At 41.0% G+C, this 27993-nt stretch overlaps 2 protein-coding genes across 3 annotated transcripts in view; one reads left to right on the forward strand and one right to left on the reverse strand.

The window, feature by feature from the left end:
• The window catches only part of LOC134820243 (glucose-6-phosphate 1-dehydrogenase-like), a 50997-nt gene that overhangs the window by 15125 nt on the left and 7879 nt on the right, over positions 1 to 27993 (forward strand). For both annotated transcript variants that reach the window (XM_063830469.1, XM_063830468.1), the window contains exons 2-3: positions 24419 to 24565; positions 25643 to 25779. In XM_063830469.1, the coding sequence (XP_063686539.1) occupies positions 24419 to 24565; positions 25643 to 25779 (284 nt within the window). The remainder of the gene's footprint in view (positions 1 to 24418; positions 24566 to 25642; positions 25780 to 27993) is intronic.
• Positions 26006 to 27956, reverse strand: LOC134820245 (keratinocyte proline-rich protein-like). The gene is made up of 4 exons (XM_063830470.1): positions 27846 to 27956; positions 26972 to 27078; positions 26515 to 26641; positions 26006 to 26233 (listed from the first exon to the last, which is right to left on the reverse strand). Exons 1-4 carry the CDS (start codon positions 27913 to 27915, stop codon positions 26130 to 26132), a joined length of 408 nt encoding a protein of 135 aa, XP_063686540.1. The 5' UTR covers positions 27916 to 27956; the 3' UTR covers positions 26006 to 26129.

A 27993-nucleotide genomic window follows, 5' to 3' on the forward strand; every position in this document is an offset into this window, starting at 1 on the left:
TAATTCCTGCGGTCCAACTCTACGTTGACAAGGACAGTGTGACGTTTGACTACAGGTTGTACAGATGCCACTACGTCTTTAGAGCCCCAGTCTGGAAGTGGGCTCGCCCGCTGCTCATCACCTCCATAATGGTTATCCCCAACTTCATCGTCTTCGCCACCACCATAGCTCTGCTGGTCTTTGTTCGGGTGAAGATAGGAACTGTAAACCTGTAAGGAGCCCTGACGTCACTCTACGTGGGAGTAGCGTACGTTCTCTCTTTCGGACCCGTTGCTGTAAACCAGAGCATTATCATTAATCTCTACCCAATCATAGATGTTGAAACCCGCAGGTTCTTCTTTGTGGTCTTTGCCAGGTTTGCCTTCTTCATTACCTTCCTGAATGGCATGTCCAATGTGTTTATCTACATGATTTCGGTGAACAGCTTCGGAGAGTTTGTTAAGAAATCTATCCTCGGAAAAGTGCGTGTGAGGCTGAGAAGTTTGACTCAGGTCTTCACGAGTTTGGGCACTGGCAGCGTCCGCGGAGTGAGTTTCAACTTAAAGCAAAGATCGGAGGAACACAAAGTGGCAGATACAGCAGTGTAAGATAAACACTACTCTGCAGCTGTCTGTTGCATATGACTCTGTTAGTGATCCTAGATTGCAGTCCTCAGCTGTTCTGGCGAGGGAGTGGCTATCTCAACAGGATCACCAGGTCATTAATGGGTTGTACCACATTTACAAAGCGGATTTCGCTTTAATGGACTACAGCAACTTCTCCCACCCAGATTTTCCTTTACCGATGCATAGAAAGTAAAATACCTTATCGGACCTTATTGGGGGGGGGGGGTCCAACCCGATGTCCGATATGAGGGTTGATGAGGCCAAAATCGGAATCGGAAAAATCGGAAAAATCGGAAAATTGAGAAATTTACAGAATCGATCTCTAAATTCTAAAACCTCTCAGAAGTGAAATAATTCAACCAGAACCCCTACATATAATGCTATATTGTTATGAGAAAACAAACCAATTGGACATTCCAATAGTATGTTTTATGTGTTTTTCCACTGCAGGGGCTAGTATGCTCACTACTAGTTGGAGTTGTCATGTACTCCCAGACCCTAGTGCTTTGGCCTCTTGACGTGAGATCGATTGTTTCTGCTCATTAATTTTATCCCTGTTGCTTGTTATTATGTATTAGTACAACACTAGGTACCGGGTTATATTTTGTGGTCTGGTCTTTAAACATACCATAAAATCACTAGTACACTGCACCTTAAATGTATAGTCAAGTACATTTGTATCGTAACACATGCTTGGCTGGGGGATCATGTTTTGTGTCCGTTCGGTACCCTGTATTTTCAAAACGGACAAAAAGTAGGGCGGACAAAAACGGACAAAAACAGACAAAACATTTAGATGTCCTCCTCCTCCTCCTCTTAAGTCTTCCTCCTCCTGAGTCCTTCTCCTCCTCAGTCCTCTTCAGTCCTCTTCCTGACTCCTCGTCCTCGTCCTCCTCCTTCTCCTCAGTCCTCCTCACCCTCCTCCTCTATCCCCTTCTCCTCCTCAGTCCTACTCCCAGTCCTCCTCCTTCTCCTTCTCCTTCTCAGTTCTCCTCCTCCTCATCCTCATTTCTCCTCCTCATCCTCCTCCTGATCCTCCTTCTCCTCCCCATCCGTCCTCCTCAGTCCTCCTCATAGTCGTCCTCCTCCTCCTGAGTCCTCCTCCTCATCCTCCTCCACCTCCTGAGTCCTCCTCCTGATCCTGATCCTCCTCCTCAGTCATCCTCCTCTTCCTCCTCAGTCCTCCCCCAGTCCTCCTTCTCCTTCTCCTCCTCCTCATCCTCCTCCTCCTTCTCCTCCTCATCAGTCCTCATCCTCTGTCCTCCTCATGATCGTCCTCGTCCTCATCCTCGTCCTTAGTCCTCGTCCTCCTTATCCTCCTCCTTAGTCCTCCCCCAGTCCTCCTCCTCATCCTCCTCCTTCTCCTCCTCCTGATCCTCCTCCTCCTCCTTCTCCTCTTTCTTCTCCTCCTAATCATTCCTCCTCCTCCTCCTCGTCCTTAGTCCTCGTCCTCGTCCTCCTCAGTATTCCTCCTCAGTCCTCATCAGTCCTCATCTTCATCATCCTCCTCAACAGTCCTCCTCCTCCTCCTCAGTCTCCTCCTCCTCAGTCCTCCTCCTCCTTCTCCTACTCCTAAATCCTCCTCCTTCTTCTCCTCAGTATTCCTCCTCAGTCCTCCGCCTCCTTCTCCTTCTCATCAGTCCTCCTCCTCCTCAGCCTCCTCCTCCTCATCCTCCTCCTTAGTCCTCATCCTCCTCGTCAGTCCTCCTCGTCAGTCCTTCTCCTCCTCCTCAGTCCTTCTCCTCATCGTCAGTCCTCCTCCTCCTCAGTCCTCCTCAGTCCTCCTTCTCCTTCTCCTACTCCTAAGTCCTCCTCCTTCTCCTCCTCAGTCTTCCTCCTCAGTCCTCCTCCTTCTTCTTCTCATCAGTCCTCCTCCTCCTCAGCCTCCTCCTCATCCTCCTTCTTAGTCCTCATCCTCCTCCTCCTCCTCAGTCCTCCTCCTTCTCCTCCTTCTCCTCCTTTTCCTCCTTTTCCTCCTTCTCCTCCTACTCCTAAGTCCTCCTCCTCCTCAGTCCTCCCCCAGTCCTCCTCCTCATTAGTCCTCCCCAGTCCTCCTCCTCCTCCTCATCCTCAGTCCTCCTCCTGATCCTCATCATCCTCCTCAGTCCTACCCCAGTCCTCCTCCTCCCCAAGTCCTCCTCTTCCTCAGTCCTTCCCAGTCCTCCTTCTCCTCCTCCTCCTCCTCAGTCCTCCCCAAGTCCTCCTCTTCCTCAGTCCTCCCCCAGTCCTCCTTCTCCTTCTCCTCATCCTCAGTCCTCCTCTTCAGTCCTCCTCCTTCTTCGCTTTCTTCCTCCTCCTCAGTCCTCCTCGTCCTTAGTCCTCGCGTCCTCTTAGTCCTCCTCCTCCGCCCCGTCCTCAGTCCTCCTCCTCCTCCTCCTCTCCTCCTCCTGAGTCCTCCTCCTCTGGAGTCCTCCTCCTCCTCCTCATCAGTCCTCCTCCTCCTGATCCTCTTCAGTCCTCCTCCTAAGTCCTCCTCCTCATCCTCCTCCACCTCCTGAGTCCTCCTCCTGAGTCATCCTCCTCCTCCTCATTCTCCTCCTTATCCTCAGTCCTCCTCATCCTCCTCCTAATTCTCCTCCTTATCCTCCTCCTCATCAGTCCTCCTCCTCCTTCTCCTCTTCCTTATCCTCCTAATCAGTCCTCCTCCTCAGTCATCTTCCTCCTCTAGATTAGCCCTTGTCCTTATCCTCCTAGTCCTCGTCCTTAGTCCTCGTCCTCATCCTCCTCAGTCTTCCTCCTCAGTCCTCCTACTCCTCATCAGTCTCCTCCTCCTCATCCTTCTCCCCAAGTCCTCCTCTTTCTCAGTCCTCCCCCAGTCCTCCTTCTCCTCCTCCTCATCCTCTTCAGTCCTCTTTCTCATCTTCTTCCTCCTCAGTCCTCCTCCTCCTCAGTCCCCAGTCCTCCTCCTCCTTCTCCTCCTTCTCCTCCTTCTCCTCCTTTTCCTCCTTCTCCCCCTACTCCTAAGTCCTCCTCCTCCCCCAGTCCTCCTCCTCATCAGTCCTCCCCCAGTCCTCCTTCTCCTCCTCCTCATCCTCCTCCTCCTCCTCCTCCTCCCCAGTCCTACCCAAGTCCTCCTCCTCCTCAGTCCTTCCCAAGTCCTCCTCTTCCTCAGTCCTCCCCGGCCCCAGTCCTCCTTCTCCTTCTCCTCATCCTCAGTCCTCCTCCTCAGTCCTCCTCCTCCTCCTTCTCCTTCTGATCAGTCCTCCTCTCAGTCCTCCTCCTCGTCCTCGCTCTCGTCCTCCTCCTCAGTCCTCTTCGTCCTTAGTCCTCGCGTCCTCTTAGTCCTCCTCCTCCTCATCAGTCCTCCTCCTCCTCTTCAGTCTTCCTCCTGAGTCCTCCTCCTCGTCCTCCTCCACCTCCTGAGTCCTCCTCCTGAGTCATCCTCCTCCTCCTCCTCATTCTCCTCCTTATCCTCCTCCTCCTCAGTCCTCCTCATCCTCCTCCTCATTCTCCTCCTTATCCTCCTCCTCCTCAGTCCTCATCCTCCTCCTCCTTCTCCTCTTCCTTCTCCTCCTAATCAGTCCTCCTCCTCAGTCGTCCTCCTCCTATTCATTAGCCCTTGTCCTCATCCTCCTAGTCCTCGTCCTTAGTCCACGTCCTCATCCTCCTCAGTCTTCCTCCTCAGTCCTCTTCGTCCTCGTCAGTCTCCTCCTCCTCATCCTTCTCCCCAAGTTCTCCTCTTCCTCAGTCCTCCCCAGTCCTCCTTCTCCTCCTCCTCATCCTCAGTCCTCCTCCTCATCCTCAGTCCTCCTCCTCAGTCCTCCTCGTCCTTAGTCCTCCCCCAGTCCTCCTTTTCCTCCTCCTCATCCTCAGTCCTCCTCCTCAGTCCTCGTTCTTCTCCTTTTTAACAGTCCTCCTCCTCAGTCTTCCTCCTCGTCCTCGCTCTCGTCCTCCTCCTTCTCTTTCTTCTCGTCTTCCTCCACAACAATCCTGCTCCTCTTCTTCAGTCCTCCCTCTCCTCTTCAGTCCTCCTCCTCCTCAGTCCTCCTCGGTCCTCCTCTTTCTCCTCAGTCTTCCTCCTTCTCCTCCTCCTCCTCAGTTCTCATCCTCATCCTCCTCCTCCTTCTTCTCTTCCTTCTCCTCCTAATCAGTCCTCCTCCTAATCAGTCCTCCTCCTCAGTCGTCCTCCTCCTCGTCCTTAGTCCTCGTCCTCATCCTCATCGTCCTTAGTCCTCGTCCTCATCCTCCTAGTCCTCGTCCTTAGTCCTCGTCCTCATCCTCCTAGTCCTCGTCCTGGTCCTCCTCAGTCTTCCTCCTCTGTCCTCCTCAGTCCTCCTTCTCCTCAGTCCTCCTCCTCCTCCTCATCAGTTAACACAATTTATTGTTACTAAAATGTTTTTAAACGCATTTGAGTCTGTAACATATTGACATGTTACTGTTACTGACTCAAAATGTGCTCGAGAATATTTTTGTTTAACAGAGTTTTACTCTCCAGTACTATGGAAAAGTTGTTACATGATAAATAAAGATTTTGATAAATAAAGTGATTTTCATCCCTTTTAATGTTATCAAAAATTGTGTAGACTATTCTTTGTATCTAACTGAGGATTGGAAGTTTGAGAAAGGACCATGGTCATTAACCGTGCTACCCATTTCTGCAGATAGCCTGTTACAAATTGTGGAGACAATTTAAATCAAAAGTTACTAAAGCGTTCGCTATTTGTTACGATTGTTATTACCAACCGTACCTCTTTCAATTGTGGACCGGGGTGGATGTTTCTGTCAAACAAGAGTTGATACGACAGTGTGTTGTTTTTTTCGGACGAAACGATTCTTGTTTGGAACAAGATACCATTTTGGGGTTCTGGGACCACCACCAATCGATTTCTTGTCATATTTAAGTACAGAAATAGCTACCTATATCGCCTAGAAACCTCAGAGGGAAGATTTAAATTTTCCCGATTTTTCCGATATGAGGGTTGATGAGGCCAAAATCGGGATCGGAATGATCGGAAATGATCGGGTTGGACCCCCCCCCACCTTATTTGGACGGACATTAAATGAACGGACATAATTATGAACGGACATTAATATGAACGCTAGAAGGTATTCAAAACCATCAAAAATCCGAATATGTTTGACTTTTTTTAATTTCAGCAAATGATTTTAAATTGAAATTGGCTAATCTCCTCTGAATTGAATACAAATAACACACGTTATTGCCGACGTTTCGCCCCCATGGCTTCTTCAAGGCGGAACAAAAACTTTGTTACATAGTGACCTGGTAAATATCCAAATTAATACATAAAACTCTGAGAAACATTAAAAATAAATGGGAAGATTCTAAGCGGTAGAAAATTTTTTAAAGCAAAAGATAGATGTTAGGCCAAAGAATCTAGAACTGTCCAATATTTGAGAGCTAGACCAACGTACACAGAACAGCAACGAAAATAGCTTCCTACTCCCTAACATTTTCGGGGAAACTGAAAGGGTGCCACGTACATATATTTTGATGACATTTACATAATAGCCCATGTGGTCTTTTGCCACGAGTCTGCTTCAGGTGAGAGCTGAGTGTTTATTTTAGGAAGTAACTGCTTGATATACAGTGATTGCCAGATCATTCGGTCTGCATAATCCTTACATACTTTGAGGACTTCAAATTTAAATGGTTCGATAGGAATTTCTTTTATTTCAGGGTGTGACATGAGATAATGTTTCCCCATGGCTGTCTTGTTATTTTTATTCCTTACAGATTTTAGGTGTTCCCAGCATCTGTTGCGTTTGAACCTGCCTGTTTCACCACAGTACTTTGCATTGCAGATATTGCATGTCAGTTTGTACGCTATGTTCTTCTGCATACATAGATCATCACAATCATAGCACTTTGAAGCACTCTGTTTGTTACATGGTGTAGGGTGTAGTGCTGATCTAGTGAGTATTTCTCCCAGTTTCTTGTCCGGATAAAATGATACTTTGGTTTTGTCCAATAGATCATTTTGACGTAGAATCTGATATACTTTCCGTTTGTGGTATTCATTAACATATGGGAGGCTTAGGTACTGTGTGATTCTCAGTCGTGTCTGGTTAGGTGGTTTATCTTTGTTTATTTCCCTCGTCAACCTCTCTATAACACTGGGTGTAAAATCGTCAAACAACGTGGTGTAAATAAAATCAAAGACATGTTACTCTCCAACGATTTTACACCCAGTGTTATAGAGAGGTTGACGAGGGAAATAAACAAAGATAAACCACCTAACCAGACACGACTGAGAATCACACAGTACCTAAGCCTCCCATATGTTAATGAATACCACAAACGGAAAGTATATCAGATTCTACGTCAAAATGATCTATTGGACAAAACCAAAGTATCATTTTATCCGGACAAGAAACTGGGAGAAATACTCACTAGATCAGCACTACACCCTACACCATGTAACAAACAGAGTGCTTCAAAGTGCTATGATTGTGATGATCTATGTATGCAGAAGAACATAGCGTACAAACTGACATGCAATATCTGCAATGCAAAGTACTGTGGTGAAACAGGCAGGTTCAAACGCAACAGATGCTGGGAACACCTAAAATCTGTAAGGAATAAAAATAACAAGACAGCCATGGGGAAACATTATCTCATGTCACACCCTGAAACAGGGACAAAAGGATTTCGCGGTAATTTTGGCCAAAAATCGCGGCACCGCGACAAGCCAAACTAGGCTAATTCGCGGCTATTTCGCGGCGGGAATTCCGAAAATCGCGGCATATTCGCGGCAACAAATCGAAAAATCGCGGCGAATTCGCGGCAAAAAATAATGTATTTACAGTGCTTAGTTAGAGTTCACATATTCTTTGACTATTCTATTTGATCGGCTCATGTCCCATGAGGATGTGATCTCATCATATGATGTGATACAGGCTGATGGGGGTCCATAACAACGAGTTACGAGAGCTACCATAACTTTGACATGATCTCAAATGTTGCAATGTCATACGTACTGTATGACGAATCTCGTTATCAATACTATATAACTTTCAACAGACGACAGGAGACATCATCATTCGACCATCTGCAATTCACAACGATAGCAATGGAATACTACGACCTTCTCAATCCTATTCCTCTATCCCTACCTAGCATCGAACCTCTACCCCTCGAAGCTTATATAAACCTTGACGACATCCTTTCCCCAGTCCCTTGCACGAACCTTCTTGAAGTTTTAACCACATCCCGTGGTAAGCCCATGGTTGTTCACGAAGACAACCTGTTTCAGCAACGATCGGAGCTGAAAAACAACATCAGTTACAGATGTAACCAATACCACGCGAGGAATGGAAATTGTCCTGCCACCATTACCACAGACAAGAACAGAAGTCTTCTTCTAAGTTTCAACGGGCCCCACAACCATCCGGACAGAAGCCCTAACAGTCTAGAGAAACATAAGAAAAGACATGGGCTGCACGTCACTTACAATACCAAGCAAATAACGATGACGTTATCGATGACGAAATATCTGACAAGTGACGATTGAATAACAACACTGATTTAACCTACTGTTCGATTTCCTAATCCATTGTATGTCTTCTGGTCAACTTTATGTCGTTTGGTCAAGTTTTGTATGTCTACTGGTCAACTTTATGTCGTCTGGTCAACTTTATGTCGTTTGGTCAAGTTTTATATGTCGTTTGGTCAACTTTATGTCGTCTGGTCAAGTTTTATATGTCTACTGGTCAACTTTATGTCGTCTGGTCAAGTTTTATATGTCTACTGGTCAACTTCCATATACGATCTCGGAAGTCAGACCTCCCCTTCGCAATACGAGCTCGGAAGCGGGAGCTCCGCCTTCAGATGTACGTATCGAGAATGACTCGGACAGAAAATTTTCGAAAAAGTCTAAATTTTTTCAAAGTTTTTCTGGAAACTACTTTTGTTCATGTTTCATGCTACCCTGATCATTATGAGCCAAAAATATTTTTTCGGTTTTCAAAAGTCACACATACCCTTCGATACACGATATTGGACTCGAGGGCTCCCCTTGTAATGCGATCTCAGAAGGCAGGCCTCCCCTTCGCAATATGAGCTCGGAAGCGGGAGATCCGCCTTCAGATGTATGTATCGAGAATGACTCCGACCGAAAATTTTCTAAGTCAAAATTTTTTCAAAGTTTTTCTGCAAACTACTTTTGTTCATGTTTCATGCTACCCTGATCATTATGAGCCAAAAATATTTTTTCGGTTTTCAAAAGTCACACATACCCTTCGATACACGATTTTGGACTCGAGGGCTCCCCTTGTAATGCGATCTCAGAAGGTAGGCCTCCCCTTCGCAATATGAGCTCGGAAGCGGGAGATCCGCCTTCAGAAGTATGTATCGAGAATGACTCGGACCGAAAATTTTTTTTCGTTTTTCAAAGGTCACACATACCCTTCGATACACGATATTGGACTCGAGGGCTCCCCTTGTAATGCGATCTCGGAAGGCAGGCCTCCCTGGCCTTTCGCAATATGAGCTCGGAAGCGGGAGCTCCGCCTTCACTTTCAGAGGTATGTTATATGTATCGAGAATGTACCTACAATCAGAACTCACGGAAGGCTGAAAATGTGATTGGTTTCATATACTTGTAGTTGTAGAAAACGTGACATTTGGCCCGCAGATTTTATGGAAAATACGCAAACTTGGTCCTCAGATTTTAAGGAAAATGCGCAAATTTGGTGATTGGTCCCCAGATTTAAAAGATAATGCACAAATTTGGTCTTCAGATTTAAAGGAAAATGCGCGATTTTTCGCGAAAAACTGAAAAAATCGCGATTTGTCGCGGAGAATGGGAGATTTCGCGGTCTGTCGCGGAAAACGTAAAAAATCGCGATTTGTCGCGGAGAAAGGGAAATTTCGCGGTTTCGTACATGCCGCGAAATCCTTTTGTCCCTGCCCTGAAATAAAAGAAATTCCTATCGAACCATTTAAATTTGAAGTCCTCAAAGTATGTAAGGATTATGCAGACCGAATGATCTGGCAATCACTGTATATCAAGCAGTTACTTCCTAAAATAAACACTCAGCTCTCACCTGAAGCAGACTCGTGGCAAAAGACCACATGGGCTATTATGTAAATGTCATCAAAATATATGTACGTGGCACCCTTTCAGTTTCCCCGAAAATGTTAGGGAGTAGGAAGCTATTTTCGTTGCTGTTCTGTGTACGTTGGTCTAGCTCTCAAATATTGGACAGTTCTAGATTCTTTGGCCTAACATCTATCTTTTGCTTTAAAAATTTTCTACCGCTTAGAATCTTCCCATTTATTTTTAATGTTTCTCAGAGTTTTATGTATTAATTTGGATATTTACCAGGTCACTATGTAACAAAGTTTTTGTTCCGCCTTGAAGAAGCCATGGGGGCGAAACGTCGGCAATAACGTGTGTTATTTGTATTCAATTCAGAGGAGATTAGCCAATTTCAATCTAAACTCATAATGATAGACCCTCTGACAAGGGCAAAGCGTCATATATACGCTACAAACTCAAATGATTTTAAAATCTATTTTTATACAGTAAATAAGAAAAGCAGTCGTTAAGCAGTAAAAATGTTAAAATATGTGTACATGATCAGTGTCTAATATCACATATCATCTTCATCAAAAGGGTTTTCGTGCATGAAATAGTCCATGCTTTATAAAGCATCAGTGAATTTCACTTCCGAGGCCAAAGAATCGGTATCTGTCAAAGGGGACCCTGAGACCATGGCCGTCAAATTCGATATTATGCCCAAGACGCAAAGACAAGATATACAAGACTTAAACTTCAACCTGATGAATCAATCAATTCTCAAAACCACGAACAGTTTAAAATTTGCATAAAGAGTTAATCTAGTAGGTTAAGTACAAACATTTACTAACTTTTAACTTTTTCCCCAGTCAGGTGTACTCAATTATTGAGGGGTGAGCTAGCCGCATAGATAGCTACTATAAGCCGCTCATATTTTAATGTTATTGAAAGTTAGTATCTAATGCATTATAAAGTCTCGTTAAGTTCCTGAATTGGTTATCTATAATACTATTACTATTATCTCGCCGTGGTCTGAGGCAGGGAAATTGTGATTCTGTAAGACATCAGCCGACAACAAATTATAATAGAATTGCGCAAAATTTAGAAATAATTCGCGACTATAAAAAAGTCGCTTTTATAACCCTGCAATCGGTCCCGATTCATTGGAGCGTACCAGGCGCAATTCACAAATGAAATCAAGAGTGAAGTTTGAAATTGATAAATTGATTTAAAGCAATAAAGATGTTTCAAATAAATGAGGTCAGCAACCAAATTGAGCAGATTGTGCATGTTCTCAGGACTTATCATTAGTAGGTTACACATATACTACGAACCACTAATCACATTTGGCTGGGATTTTTCGAGCATTCATTCGAAATCAAATAAAACTGTATGATAGTAAACTAAACAATGTAATCTGTTTTCCTATGCATTTCTGGTTACCATTAGCGCTATATCGTCTAGTATGGTGCTAAATTTAGTTTAGATCATTGTAATTATGATCATGACGACCGTCCATGACCTCCACAAACACTTTTATAGTGATACACCCTGCATTCCAGCAGGTGGGGCACTGCGGGCGGGGCACTTCCTGTTGTATCCTTTTCGTTTTAAGCTTTATCTTTCTTCGTCGATTCTTTGGTCGAACTTCTAGTTCTACCTTCAGATTCTTTGTCAGTTGTGAACAATTGATACACCTTGTCACACAAATACGTTGTTATCTTTAGTCTTCACACTTTTACACATAAACACCGGCCTTGGAAAATCATCTCCGAATTCGTTTATAATAGGGGTGGGCACGAAAATGCAAATTTTCCAAATTTTTAAACGGCCCTGTTTTTTTGGGTAAAGGGACCTCCAAAATGAAAAAATAACTTGGTTTAGGGTCAAAAAAGCCCAAAATAAATATTTCCCGCCCCGTTTTCGGTTAGCGGGAGGGTCATTTTAGACGTTTTTGACTAAAATTAGCTTTATTTAATTCATTTTCACCTTTTACACCTCATTGTTACCCATGATTGTGAATCATTATTGACAAACCAGGTAGGGTGAATGATTTCAGCCATCTAAAAATTTTCTGAAGATCCCCAGGGTGCCCGTATCCATGGAAACGGGTCGTTTTGAAAAAAAATTAAGCGAAATCAGCCAAAATGTTTGTTTTTACCCCTTTTTGCCATTCAAAGACTTTTAACATGGCCAAAGTATCCAGAAAGACCATTATTGTATATTGTAACTTGTATGTCAACTATAAAAGGTATAAAAACATGATGTTAGGTGTTTTAGTGGTATTTTTGGGCCTTAGCAACGCCTAGCAACGGGGCGTTTTAGGCATTTTAGAGGTTAATACATGTCATTTTAATATCTTACACTCTATTGTTACTAATGAATGTTGATTATTATTAACATACCAGGTAGGGTTGATGATTTCAAGCTTCCAGAGCTCATCTGGAGGCATATTGGGTGCCCGTAACCATGAAAACTCGTCTTTTTTACGAAAAATTGAGATTTCGGTGAAAATTAGGGTTTTTTATAACTTTATCCATAAATATTATACTAGTTATCCTTTATAAACCCTATGACAGTTGTGTATTGGGAGATAAAATGGTAACTAATGTCTAACACTTCAGGGAGATAAGTTTTCCCACTATTTAGGCCCCTAGCAACCCATAGCAACGACGATTTACATGCAAAATAAGGCATAAAATACCACTATTTGACCCAAAACTGCTGAAAATTGACCTGGGTCATGGTAACAACGGTTTAAAACAGTAAAGTGATTACAATTAAACTATTGATGTTAGGGTTCCTCACTATGTAGGCCCCTAGCAACCCATAGCAACACCTAGTTACGTGAGTCTTGGTCGTACCTTCATATCAATACCGATTGTCTGTAAGGTGTGAGTGCCTTTCCTAACTTGCCAAATCCTTGCAAATCCAGTAACGTGTAGATCCTTTAACAAAACTCATGAAAGTTATGGTTGCAGAATCCCCATTCACACTGAGGACCTCCCTTGGGTAAGATGTATCCTCAAACAGCCCTATTACACAGTTGTTCTTCTTAGGAGGCGAACTCTCATCAGTTTCACCACACTAAACTTGATCTGGATAACTATGACCAATAGAATGGGTCTGTAAGGGTTCTAACTGCTCTTCAACAACTCTGGGGCTTGACTTGGTAACTGGGAGATCCTCTACATTTACTGGGGCAATTCTTTTACCCTGATAGCCAATGATAGCAGCCTCCAGATCGTCTACTTCATATCCTTCCTGGCCTATATCATGTCCTATTAACTTACCCAAAGGATTTGACATCGCTTGATTTTCGTTCGTGCCCTCCTTTCCTCCAGTCATACTGGCTGTATCAATTCGATCAGAAGACCATCCTTACGAGGTCGATGTTTGTAAGTTACATTTTAAGACATTCAAATTTGAAGGGGAACAGAAGCAGTCACTCAAGAGTGTGTTCCAGCAGAAAGCTGACTTGCTGTGTGAAGAAACCAAGGTGGTGGAAGTTATTACAAAATGTAAAGCTTCACACGTTCTACAAGATCTTGTTTAAACAATTGGCTAGCTAAACCGGTATCAGAAAAGCCCCAGAGTTGTCGAAGAGCAGTGAGAACCCTTACAGCCCCATTCTATTGGTCATGGTAATCCAGATCAAGTTCAGTTTGGTAATACTGATGAGAGTTTGCCATGTAAGAAGAACAACTGTGTAATAGGGCTGTTTGAGGATACATCTTACCCAGGGGAGGTCCTCAGTGTGAATGGGGATTCTGCAACCATAACTTTCATGAGTTATGTTTAAGGATCTACACGTTACTGGATTTGCCAGGATTTGGCCAGCTAGGAAAGGCACCCAGACGTAGACCTTACAGAGACAATCAGTATTGAAGGTACGACCAAGACTGGAGGTCTCACAAATGAATACGGTCCATTTTGTCATATTTGATTTTGTTAACCATGACTATGTTCAAAAATGGTCAAAAGTTAAAACTTTTAATTTCAAATTTCGATTGAAAGCAATTAAAGTCAAGTTCTAAAATAGTTTTAAATTTGATATTGTAACATAAAATTTAACAATTGTTGAAAATTTGACATTCTAGTTTTTACTCGTGTCACGTAACTAGGTGCTGCTATTGGTTGCTATGGGCCTATGCCCTACATAGTGAGGAACCCTAACATCAATAGTTCAATTGCAACCATAACTTTCATGAGTTCTGTTAAAGGATCTACACGTTACTGGATTTGCCAGGATTTGGCAAGTTAGGAAAGGCACTCACACCTTACAGACAATCGGTATTGAAGGTACGACCAAGACTCACGTAACTAGGTGTTGCTATGGGTTGCTAGGGGCCTACATAGTGAGGAACCCTAACATCAATAGTTTAATTGCAACCATAACTTTCATGAGTTCTGTTAAAGGATCTACACGTTACTGGATTTGCCAGGATTTGGCAAGTTAGGAAAGGCACTCACACCTTACAGACAATCGGTATTGAAGGTACGACCAAGACTCACGTAACTAGGTGTTGCTATGGGTTGCTAGGGGCCTACATAGTGAGGAACCCTAACATCAATAGTTTAATTGCAACCATAACTTTCATGAGTTCTGTTAAAGGATCTACACGTTACTGGATTTGCCAGGATTTGGCAAGTTAGGAAAGGCACTCACACCTTACAGACAATCGGTATTGAAGGTACGACCAAGACTCACGTAACTAGGTGTTGCTATGGGTTGCTAGGGGCCTACATAGTGAGGAACCCTAACATCAATAGTTTAATTGCAACCATAACTTTCATGAGTTCTGTTAAAGGATCTACACGTTACTGGATTTGCAAGGATTTGGCAAGTTAGGAAAGGCACTCACACCTTACAGACAATCGGTATTGATATGAAGGTACGACCAAGACTCACGTAACTAGGTGTTGCTATGGGTTGCTAGGGGCCTACATAGTGAGGAACCCTAACATCAATAGTTTAATTGTAATCACTTTACTGTTTTAAACCGTTGTTACCATGACCCAGGTCAATTTTCAGCAGTTTTGGGTCAAATAGTGGTATTTTATGCCTTATTTTGCATGTAAATCGTCGTTGCTATGGGTTGCTAGGGGCCTAAATAGTGGGAAAACTTATCTCCCTGAAGTGTTAGACATTAGTTACCATTTTATCTCCCAATACACAACTGTCATAGGGTTTATAAAGGATAACTAGTATAATATTTATGGATAAAGTTGTAAAAAACCCTAATTTACACCGAAATCTCAATTTTTCGTAAAAAAGACGAGTTTTCATGGTTACGGGCACCCAATATGCCTCCAGATGAGCTCTGGAAGCTTGAAATCATCAACCCTACCTGGTATGTTAATAATAATCAACATTCATTAGTAACAATAGAGTGTAAGATATTAAAATGACATGTATTAACCTCTAAAATGCCTAAAACGCCCCGTTGCTAGGCGTTGCTAAGGCCCAAAAATACCACTAAAACACCTAACATCATGTTTTTATACCTTTTATAGTTGACATACAAGTTACAATGTACAATTATGGTCTTTCTGGATACTTTGGCCATGTTAAAAGTCTTGGAATGGCAAAAAGGGGTAAAAACAAACATTTTGGCTGATTTCGCTTAATTTTTTTTCAAAACGACCCGTTTCCATGGATACGGGCACCCTGGGGGTCTTCAGAAAATTTTTAGATGGCTGAAATCATTCACCCTACCTGGTTTGTCAATAATGATTCACAATCATGGGTAACAATGAGGTGTAAAAGGTGAAAATGAATTAAATAAAGCCAATTTTAGTCAAAAACGTCAAAAATGACCCTCCCGCTAACCGAAAACGGGGCGGGAAATATTTATTTTGGGCTTTTTTGACCCCAAACCAAGTTATTTTTTCATTTTGGAGGTCCCTTTACCCAAAAAACAGGGCCGTTTAAAAATTCATGACATCACCCAAAAATATTGCTATCCGTGCCCACCCCTATTTATAAGACGATTTTCACGCAGTGCTGCCACATTATTAAAAATTACTGTCTACAGAATATATCCTTCCTTTAGAGAGACCTTATTATTTTTGCATACTCATTTTTGCAATATTTCACCTACACTTAAAAGGCATCTCTTGCTCGAGATAAGATTTTTGAAGAAATCCCGATTAATTTACTGACATAATATAGCCCTGAAATACCCAATGACAATTGTATTACCGTATTATCTATATACCTTTATTATATTTTCTATTATTTACATATTGTTAATTTATATACCTAGTCGGTTCAGTGTGTTTTGGTCTGGTCTTTACCTACTGGCCCTGCCATGCTTGGGCAGGTTTGACTTATATTTATATATTTATATACCGTTTTATCTTCCTCTGGAAGATATGAGTCTAAATGAAAACCCCGCGCGAGAAAGTCCCAGAATCTAGCGGACATATTAATATATCCAATTCTAACAGGCACTGGATGTCTGTCAGGACTTACATTAAAGTCATTATGAAATTTTGAAGTTCTGTAAATTTTCAGCTCCACCCAGTTGTTTTCTAGAACCTATACGTCCAACTGAATTAAATTTTAAATATATTCAATTACCAGTTCCACAAACATGACATCTGTAATGAACCATGGATGATTTCAGGCATAACAATTATCCACCCTACGGAAGGCCCTTCTTCGAGTAGTCAGTTTCTTGATACATTTTCACCGATGCATTGTTCATTAGGTTAAGATTTTATACTGCTTTTTTAAATCTAATTCTTCACTATTTCTTTGAAAATATTTAATTCTGTACGCTAACATTACATTTAATTTATGCTGTTAATAACACTAATAGTCTAAATTCAAAATCTTAGAATGAAGTTGTTGGTGGTCGCAGTTTGGTCAATCATATCTCTCACCTCCGTGGCTAAAGAATGGATACCCATTAAAGTTGGAATATCCGACTCATTCGATTTTGATCCCGAGTCCATGGCTGTGGAATACGAGATGGTACCCAAGAAGGCGCTGGAATACTTAAATTTCAACCTTGTGACTAGGTTATTAGACAGATCCAACAAAATGGTGGCCATGACTTCCTTCCGCTTCCAAATGAAGGGAAAAAAAGTGACCAAGGAATTCCTTAGACTGAGCACTAAAAAGGGGCAAACTTCTTATGATCATTGCTACGATAGGAAGATTATCGGAGGAATAGTTCCCGAAAATATGTTTGTAGACCTAACAGATCCAGACGTGTACCTCATCAACAACTCCAAATCACCCAACTTTGCTGGACAACGATTTTGTGACCATTGGAGGGACATGTTGGTAAAAAACGGAATTGTGTCCGCAGATGTTGCTCTTTGGGATAACGGTAGGAACACCCTTCAACACCTTGATATAAAGTACAGGGTGATAAGTACGGAGACTGTTCCCACTACTTTCTTACCACTTGAATCTTCCACCACCCCGACATCCTCGGGACTTGCTAACCTAGAATCTCGAGCCACGAAGGCACCTGCTGCTAGCACCGGTGAGATCTGCAGCGTCTACCCTGACGGTGTCATCGACACGTTTGACAGGAAATCTGAACACTACGACCTCAAGTGCTACCACGTGCTAGCTGCTAGTCGCGCTTCTCCCTCCTGGTTTATCTACGGGGCATACGATGCAAGCGATGGTAAAGGGTCCTGCAGGTCCTTAGCGGTCTATGTTGGCTCAAAAGCTTTTGAAGTAGCACGAGGGTGGCTAGTTAATTACGGAGGACAAAAGTATGAATATACAGAAGGCGAGGAAAAGGCGATTGGAGATACGGGATGTGTGATGTCTCTCACAAATCTCCATCTGACTGTGGACTGCAGGCCTGGAGGTTTCCCGTTCGTTGTCCATTATGACGGATACATGCTGGCTCACATTGAACTGTTCGAGCGATCACAGAATGAGATTGGACTCTGTTTTGAGAATAGCAAGAGTAGGGTAAACTGGCAGATCAGGAACCAAAGCAATCAAAATCAGAATTGTGATATTTCTCCAGCTATCTCCAACTGTGCTGAAGCTGCCCCTCAGTGTACTGAATTTGAAAATGCCTGTGATGGCTCTCTTGCTCGAGCCTGCCGAGAACTCTCGTGTGGACAAAACAAACCTACCTCTGAACAAATCTGCTCTCTGTCAATGGCTAAAAAGAAGAAATGCCACCTCCGAGGCTCCAATGTCCAAGGCGCCCTAACTGGATGTCCGCAGGATGTCTGTCTGAGGAAATACTTTGTTCTAAATGCTGGAAGTCCTCAAGATCCCTTCTTCACTGAGTGTCCTGTCGAGAATTATCTTAATAATGGTCCCTGATTTTTACAATTTTTGCACCTTTGCTTATAAGAGGGTACCCGGTATATAATACTATAGGGGTCGTTCACATATTATGGCAAAGCTACACTAGCTTAATCATTTGGAAACCTCCCCCGTCCTCCCCCTCGGCTGATTACGTAATATGTGAACGGTACCATATGTTTGGACAATCGGATCATTCTTTCCTGTCGAGCTTGGTACATGGTATTTCAAAAGACTTATAAGTCTTTTGAAATAATAATATAAATATTATTATGATAATGGTATGTGATTAATAAATATCCAATATATTCTATAGGTAAATTATTTTACATTATCTAAGTTCATTCGGCCAGTCGGCACGACGCGTGCAATGACACCGAACTTCGTAGTTCGTTTCCCACAAAATAGTTGTTTATCAATATTCTCTTGATTTGTGAAATTCAGCTGAATATTTTATTATTGTACTTTCAATCTATGATAGTCTAACCTCAATTGACAGCAATACACTCTATCGAAGAATACAATTTATGTATTCAATATTTAATTCTTTTTAACTCTTACAAACGAATCGTTTTTATTGTCTTTTATATTTATGTATATTTCAAGAAAGTTTATCCTGTCTTATGCTAGATCATGCTCACAGCACCTAACTAATTCAGTTACAAAATAAATCGGGATTCAGCCATACAGTCTCTAGCTGTCTCCAATCACTAACATTCATTGTAATGACGTTGAATATCAAGTTTTAAAGTCAACATAATGCTATTGATTCCTTACAACAATTACCCTGCAGTCTGCACAAATTGCACCCCATACTATTCTTTTAGACCATCGTGTGGAAATACGACCTAAGATCTGCAAATGTTAAACCTAGGTGGTATCTTCACTTTTAACACAAATTTATCGTCATGAAGTCTTGAATTATTCGGTTAAGACCAATCCAGATTTTGATAAATTCAAAGAGCAAAAATACAGTTATTGTCGTAATACAATACTTATGCAGTAAAACCCCGCCTTACTTTACCTGTTTAATTTCCCCCAAACTCAGCGGGAAATGGGGGTTTGCTGTGGAATTTTACTGGAAGGGAATGCAGTTTCTTCAAAAAATGTGCAATACTACCGAAATAGGTTTCAAACATCACGCCAACGATCTTGGGCCCTAGAGATGTTGTCCCAGTATTAGTAACATCATGGCCCAAGAGTCACCCCCTTCACGGTACTAACTGCTTTTTCGGATAATATTTAGGACACCCACCCCCTTTTGCCGGCTTTTGAGGTACTAACTGTTGAGAAATCACGGTACTAACTGTGTCTTGGTATATAAAATATGATACCCACCCATAAATTGCTTTAAACAGCTCATTAAACATTGGGAAATGGGCAAATTATACCCACTATTTAGTAGGGGTTTTTTTTTCAATGTAGTCGAATAAAATAAAAAGTTACAAAAAAAAGAAATTTTTTTTTAAACCCAAAAAAAGGGAAAAAAAACCTCAAAACCCAAAAAAAGTATCCATATAATGTATACCAGGGCAAAGGATAGTTTAAAGGACGTTATTGTTCAAACATAACTCAAAAATTAGAAAAGATTTGTTAGCCTCACTTTACCCTCTATTAGAAGGAAAAAAGGGGTCGGCTGGGCCAGCCTTCGACCTAGAGCATCCATCTCATGTATTTTAGGTCAGAGGATACTTTGATAGACGTTATTATTCAAACATAATTCATAACTTAGTAATGACTTGTTAGCCTCATTATCCCTCAATTAGCGAACAAATTTCCCTCTTCTCTTCGAATTCTGAAAGAGTTCGGTCTGATGAATTGATTGAACACGTTTAAACTTTTATTGAGACAATCCTTTTCTTTGCATCTAATCAGTGAAGCTTTATCAGGTCATCATCAAGATGGTCATGTTTATTGTTTATATTTACCAGTGACAGCTTTATTAAAGATCATGAGTCAGTTCAAGAACTTTTTATACGATAAAAATGTAATATTCGTTTGTTGGTGTGTCATAAAGTCGTCCTCTGATTGGTCAGCGTTGACTGTCAGCCTTCCTTTCGGCGGCTTTCACAACACGTCCATATGTCTCCTACTCCTGCTGTTAGAGAGTTACAAAGTAACAAAGTATATAATATCATAAATATATTAAACATAGATATCGACAACAGACTCCTGAAGTCTTGAAGCTCTGTTACCACCGCCCCTGGTGCAATCCCGTCGGGTTAAAGAAAGAGAACAGGGACTTCCAGTCGTCTTATTTTTCGTAAATATTACAGGGGGGCCAAAAGTCAGTATCCATACGATAAATTATGGAAGTAACTGTCGTTTCAACTACTAGAAAAAGATAAATAAAATCACCAAGAAGTGGGTTAATGAATAACCTGAATCGTAGTATTCACTGTACCCCGGTATAGTAGTTATTCCCGGAAATATCTTTAGCTTCTTTGCACTCTTCTGGTAAATTGGTGTAACTGTAATTAATAAATAATTAATAAGTTATAATTGATATTTTATAAACAGGATTAAACATTCTTTCTGAAAGCACCTAAGCACGTACACGTATCAATAATTAAATTAATAATATTATTTATAGCATTTATTATCGTTCGTAAATCGGAGTCAATGATTACTTAGGAGAGCAGCCTTTGTAAATTAACTACATATTTGTAGTAGATCCTTGATTAGATCATTATATTATTATAATTATATTCGTGCCATTTGTATTACTCATTTTGTCAAAAATTAATAATAAAGTAATAACTTTTCGCTTTTCCGTTACAACACTTCCAATTTGTTTTAACACACGTTTTTGGTATTTTTGAATACCTATCGTCTATTTAGTACAGTTCTGCTACGGGTATCGGCCTTACAAAATGACAGGCCTCACAAAATGACAGTCCACATAGACCATGCTGTAGCTTAGGTTCCCTATACATTGAACCCTATTCCTTTTACTGTATGAAAGAAAAAGCATTAATTAACACTTCCCAAGGAATGATAATGACATAGAATCTATATTTCTTACTTAAATATGGACGTTTTTGCTGTTCAGTCATTGCCCCGCCTAACTGTTACCCAGAATGGAGATCAAAGTTTAGAATTTAACCCCAGGAAACCAGGTACTACCACGACTTATGTCAATCAAAGACTACTCTGGTCAAATTAAAAAACTGATTTAGTGACTTTGGTAGAAAAAATGACAAAAAAATGACCTAGCCTCACAAAATGACAGTGTTATGCCTCACAAAATGACAGTTTTATTTTATGATACAAAGATGGCATATTTATATTGGATGCCCCTTGCCTTATTATTGGTATTCTAAAACCCAGTAAGCTTATGATGAACCTAAATGTGTTTGTTTGATCATCAATTTTGATCAAAATGCCTCACAAAATGACACCGAAAAGCCTTACAAAATGACAATGTTTCAGATTGAATTACTTTCATCATCTAAAATGGATCAGAAACAGTCAATAAAAGAAGGAGTTAAAAATAATCATAATCTGACAGTTAACAATCAAGTAGCATTACAAAAGTGCAGCTCTGATATCAAAACTTTGATTTCAAAATCTTTGATTTCAAACTCTGATTTCAAAACTCAACGAAATAAAGCTTCTATTTTGTGAAAGCAGAGAGTAATAACAACTCCTAAAACATGTCAAACGTTAACTAAACACTGAAAAAGGCATAGAAGATATCAAATATAACCAAATACTGTGTTCAAGTATGAAAACAAAAAATGATTTTTACGCCTCACAAAATGACATTTTTGTATAAAAAAAGTATAAAAAATGTTCCTTTTTTAATATATTCTGGTAAAAACAGAACTGGTATAATATAAACAACATATATATCTAACAGTAAGACACGTGAAAGAATAATGAAACTTTTTCCCAAATCGGATTTGGAGTGATGCCGTTTTGGGTTGTCATTTTGTAAGGCACTATCTCACGCGAAGTTGCCCAACTTTTTTTACCCATCCTTTTTCCTGTAAAAGCTATTCTAATCTTCAATCTATTATATTTATCTAACTGTCCTAGGTGAAATCAAATTTCTATAGGCTGCTGTTAAAAAATGACAGCCGTGACGAAATTGTCATTTTGTAAGGCATGTTTTTTTGGAAGATTTCAAAGATGACAATTTTTATCGCAAAATTTACGGTTTTTCAATCAAATCAACCCCTGGGAAGAAAAATATACTTGTTGAACTACCTATCTGGATAATAAAACATGAACAAAACTCATTTTTGTGCATTTCAGAGCCATCTCCTTTTTCGTGTCATTTTGTAAGGCCGATACCCGTACTTTTTAATTTTCATTTCTCAATATTTTTCGACAATATTTATTTGATATTTCCTTACGACTCCATGATGTTGGTAAAACTTGGACTTAAATTTGAAACTTAAAATATTAGGATGAAATGGTTGGTGCTTGCAATTTGTTCAGTCCTATTTCTCACTCCTGAGGCTGAAGTGTGGATGCCCATAAAACTGGGAACTACTGATACATTTGAGTTGGACCCCAAGTTCATGACCGTGGAATTCAGGATTATACCCAAGAAGGCACTGGCTAGCCTGAATATAAACCTAATGACTAGGTTTTTTGATGAATCCGACAAAATGATAGCCATGACTTCCTTTCGGTTCCAGATGAAAGGCAAAAAGGTCATCAAAAACTTCCTTAAAATTAGTACTAGAAAGGGGCATTCTTCTTACGATCATTGCTATGATAAGAAGACGCTAAATGGAGAAGTCCCTGATACTTTACTTCTAGACCTAGCTGATCCGAGCGTATACCTCATCAACAACTCAACTTCACCAACATTTGCTGAACAAAAGTATTGCGACCATTGGAGGAAAATGCTCGAAATTGAAAGAATTACGACCGCAGAGATTGCTCTCTTTGACACCAATAAGAAAGCCTCCGGACAAATGAATATTGAATACAGAATGATAAGTAAATATATTGCGACAACTGTGCCACCGACAACAACTGTCCCGCTGACGACAACTGTCCCGCCGACGACAACACCAGAAGACACTTCCTCGGCTACACCTACTTGGGTTAATAATCTTGTTATTGAAGCAACAGAGGCACCTGCTGCTAGCACCGGAGAGATTTGCAGTGTCTACCCCAATGGTGTTATTGACACTTTTGACAAGAAATCTGAACACTACGATCTCAAGTGCTATCACGTGCTAGCCGCTAGTTTGGGCTCTCCCTCTTGGTTTATCTATGGGGCATTCGATCAATCTGACGGTAAAGTATCCTGCGGAGCCGTAACAGTATTTGTAGCGTCTGGGGCTCTCGAAGTACAACGGGGATGGCTGATAAACTACAGAGGACAGAAGATAAAATATATGGAAGGCAAGGAAGTGAGTATAGCAGATACGGGCTGTGTGGTACTCCTTAAAAATCTTCATGTGACAGTGGACTGCAGGCCTGGAGGTTTCCCGTTTGTTATCCACTATGACGGATACATGCTGGCTCACATTGAACTGTTCGAACGATCAGAACTTAATGTTGGGCTCTGTTTTGCGAACAGCCGAGGTAGACGATTAAACTGGCAGATCGGAAATCAATACAGGAGAAATCAGGACTGCGCCATTTCTCCAGTCATCCCAGAATGTGAAGAAGCCGCCCCTCAGTGTGCTGAATTTGAAATCTACGGTGATGGCTCTCTCGCTAGAGCCTGCCGAGAACTCACTTGTGGACAAACTCAACCTACCTCCGAACAAATGTGCTCTCTATCATTGGCTAAAAAGAAGAAATGCAGACTCCTACGTCTGGATGCTAAAGGCGCAGCCACTGGATGTCCACAGGATGTCTGTCTGAGGAAATACTTTGTTTTAAGTACTGGATGTCCTCAAGATCCCTTCTTCACAGGGTGTCCCGTCGAGCATTATCTTAATGGTGGTCCCTGATTTTTACACTTTTTGCACCTTTGCTTATTAGACTATAATATCCGGTAAATATATCCGGTATATACTATATAGGTCGTTTACGTCATTTTATGTTAAAGTTACAATAGCTCAATCATTTGGAAACTCCCCCCCCCTCCCCCTCGGCTGATTACGTAATTTGTGAACGGTATGTAGAATACATGACGTTCAGAAAAGACAAAATCTGATATCTTACAGAAAATTGTAATAATATATATATAGTATGTCGATAATTTTAATGTTATTTTATATTTAATGAATGTCAGACCTCAATTGACAAAAATAATGTTTCGAAATGTACATCTTTATTGTTACCAATTCTTCCAATGTCTAGAAGACAATTTTTCTCTAATATTGTCTATTCTTTTGTGGTTTTGAACAATATTGAACTGTAGGATTGAAATTTCTTCCAGCAGTAGAAAATTATCGTAAATGTAAATTTTAGAAACAATCTCAATGTAAATTTAATGTCAATGTAAATTATATGTAATGAGGACAACAAGTCTTCAAACTCTTCCATCCAAGGTTCCTGACAAACCTTAAATAAATGCCACACAACCTCTGAAATTCTAAATTTCTAAACATTCCCCATCTCAGGGCGATTTAGCGAAGAAGAAGATATTCCCCTCCCTCTGCAACCTGTTCGAAAAGAAGATCCTGCCCCCAACCTGTCAGATCATAGGATATGCCCGGTCCTCCCTCACTACCAAACAACTTGCTGATAAATCTAACCCCTTCATGAAGGTATGACATTTCACAATAGTGCTATACATTATACATTATACATTTCACAATAGTGCTATACATTATACTATTATACATTATACCTTTATACACTATACATTATACATTATACAAGTTTATATAGTTTTAATACTTTCAACATTTTTAATACTTTCAACATATTATTATATATAACAAATAACTTGTGTACTATTTGTAAAATGTCGTACCTTTATGAAGGTACAACATTTCACAATAATACACACATATTATGAGCGAGTGTTTGAAGTTGGTGTGTTTGAAAGTTTGAAGCGTGTTAAGAAACTTGAAAAGAAATGATAACACTTATGAGTTGTGGTGTGTACAGTTATAAGTTATATTATATTATTTGTATCATGTAATTTTAGTGTGGTGGTCGATTTTATAATGTAATGCACAAATAATTATCTACCGAGCCACGCCTTCTTATCAAGTCGTGGTCACTAAATCGAACAGTTTGAATGCATGTAGTAAGCTGTTAAATCTGACTGTCAGTTTGTAGCTAAATATTAGGATAAACTTTAGCTGAAAATTCGTATTTTTATACCATAAAGAAAAGTGCAACACTGGTAACCCTGTTAACACTGGTAACCCTGTTAACCCTGGTAACCCTGGTAACCCTGGTAACCTTGGTAACCCTGGTAACCCTGGTAACCCTGGTAACCTTGGTAACCCTGTTAACCTTGGTAACCTTGGTAACCCTGGTAACCCTGGTAACCCTGGTAACCTTGGTAACCCTGGTAACCCTGTTAACCCTGGTAACCCTGGTAACCCTGGTAACCTTGGTAACCTTGGTAACCTTGGTAACCCTGGTAACCTTGGTAACCCTGGTAACTCTGGTAACCCTGGTAACCCTGGTAACCTTGGTAACCCTGGTAACCCTGGTAACCCTGGTAACCCTGGTAACCTTGGTAACCCTGGTAACCTTGGTAACCTTGGTAACCCTGGTAACCTTGGTAACCCTGGTAACCCTGGTAACCCTGGTAACCTTGGTAACCCTGGTAACCTTGGTAACCTTGGTAACCCTGGTAACCTTGGTAACCCTGGTAACTACTACAGGCGAAGAACAAGGACGTGTTATCGTCTTTCTGGAGTCACGTGAGCTACGTAAGTGGAACGTACGACACTCCTGACGGCTTCATCAAGCTGAACGAGAAGATAGAGGAGTTGGAGAAGGCACATGGTAGTGAGAAAAGGTGAGTTATTATTGCCAACCCCCCTGCCCCCTGGGCCCTGCTCCTCCCCCCCCCCCCCCCCCCCCCCCCCCCCCCCCGGCCACAGGTGAGTTATTGCCAACTGTTTACGTTGTTGGCTGATTTTTCAAATAGTGCAATTTCACCATCTGTTCATAGGAATGGCTTTATTTATTGTCATGGCAACCACTTATATTTAGTCAACCAGCTTCAATTGAAAACACTGTAATTCAAAATATGATAATAATATAACAATCACAACAATATTCTAGTTACAATTGTATGATTTATATCTTCGCCTTGTCACGTGTTAATAATGATCACGTGTTTACAATGACCGCACGTGGGCACTATCAGCATGTGTTGCACGTGCGCTGACAGAACAATGTAGCTATCTCCTCGTCGTCACAGGGGTTGTAGTCTACACACTCCGGCCACTCGTCCACACAGTCGGGGTCTGGGGGGAGGCGATCATTGTAATAGGAATAAGAACGCTGCCATGTCGGGGCAAACCCATGTTTTTATATAGAGCCAGCCCCATCCTTTTTTGTTTACCCATAAAAATACAAGTTTAATCAAGGTAGAGGATGATAATTTATTGTAAAATACACAATATATAATCCCAGCTTGAAGCTGTTAAACTATTGAACTATAACCGTGTTACAATAACATACACAATGAGCATCACTTAACTTTCTTTTGGTAAGAATAAAATATATAATTAAAATTATTGCGTACCTTGAGTAGGCTCAGGGGCGGGTTTGGGAGTAGGTTTAGGAGTAGGTTTAGGATCCGGTTTAGGAGTAGGTTTAGGATCAGGTTTAGGAGTTGGTTTACACTTTACATTATGCGGCCAGTCACATATCTGTCGGAAAAAGTATTAAAGTATTTACTCTGACGTCATAACGCGGTTATCAAGTTAACGACAGAATTATTGTAAGACTAATTTAGGGAAACTCTCCAGAAGACGAATGATATAAAGGATATAAGCATTTAGGGCCTTGATATAAAGGATAATTATAATTATAAGCATTTAGATCCTTGTTGACCAGGTACGGAAATTTTTTTTCAGAACGACCGGTGCGGCCGTCATTCCCAAATCTGGCGTACGCGTAGTTATTAACTATAACATAATGCAACACTACAGAAGTCAGAGAGTTTCATAATTTATAAGGTTTCAATACTCAGTACCCACCATATTTTTGGGGTTGTAAAGTGTGCCCGGAGAACAGGTTTTGTGCCAAACTTGTCCATATAAACAAGTGTAGAACTTTGCACAGTTTGCTGGGTCCTTGAACGTTCCTGAAATATGTGATGTTGCATATTTTGCAAGATAATGACCTTTTGACTTCTGGAGAATTCTGTGCGAAACATTTTCACAGTTGGAATTTTAAATTATAAGAATCCTATGCACCTTGACTGGAATCTTTGTAGTAATATTGTAAGGACGGCACGATATCTGCACTGTCAGGTACTGGAAAGTCTGCAAATTACTCAAGAAGCCAGATGTGTTCTTTGAGAAAATAGCGACGTCAAAACACGTGACATGACGTCATTACACGTGACATGACGTCATTACACGTGTTATGACGTCACGCCACAAATTACTCAAGAAGCCGGATGTGTTCTTTGAGAAAATAGCAACGTCTCTCAGACAAATTTTCTGCAGAAACTTTTTTTTGTGATTTACAAAAATTCGATTTATTGGTTGAATGACTAATGAAATTGTCGGTGATAAAGCTGACATTATTATTCAGATGGCTTCTCATTTCATGGTTGAATGATTTGGAAGATAACACATTCCCACAATATGATTATATTTGATATGAATATTGAATATTATCGGTATGTCATATGATCACGTCCCCACCGTCTGACCTCCCTCATAACAATTATTTTAAAGTTGGAGATGTGATATTAACAGTGTCGTTCCCGTTTAGCTGTTTCCCTGCTTATAGTAAACAACTCACATTGGGAATCCTAGAATAGTCAGTAAAAGGCAACATTCCAAGTAGTTGACGTACACGTACCGTTACTAGGTTACTAATACTAGTTACTAAGTTACGTACCGTCTCGAGGGCATGTGAAGGCAGTGCTCAATGGGAGAAGGAACGTCAGAAGAAGATAAACGGTTAACATGACTGCCGGTAGAAAAGTGAAAAGTGACCAATAGTAGTAGACTAAGTATGTCTATTGGGGCTAACGTTGTGAGACTGA

Source organism: Bolinopsis microptera, chromosome 8 (assembly GCF_026151205.1).
Source record: "Bolinopsis microptera isolate Bmic1 chromosome 8, MBARI_Bmic_1.0, whole genome shotgun sequence".
Lineage (NCBI taxonomy): Eukaryota > Metazoa > Ctenophora > Tentaculata > Lobata > Bolinopsidae > Bolinopsis > Bolinopsis microptera.

Excerpts from the sequence above, each read along its gene's own strand:
- LOC134820245 (XM_063830470.1), bottom strand. The coding sequence starts at position 27,915 with ATGTTAACCGTTTATCTTCTTCTGACGTTCCTTCTCCCATTGAGCACT. Across the intron at positions 27,079-27,845 it reads CTTCACATGCCCTCGAGACG|GAACGTTCAAGGACCCAGCA; the intron begins GTACGTAACTTA and ends CACATATTTCAG. Across the intron at positions 26,234-26,514 it reads CGCCCCTGAGCCTACTCAAG|ACCCCGACTGTGTGGACGAG; the intron begins GTACGCAATAAT and ends GCCTCCCCCCAG.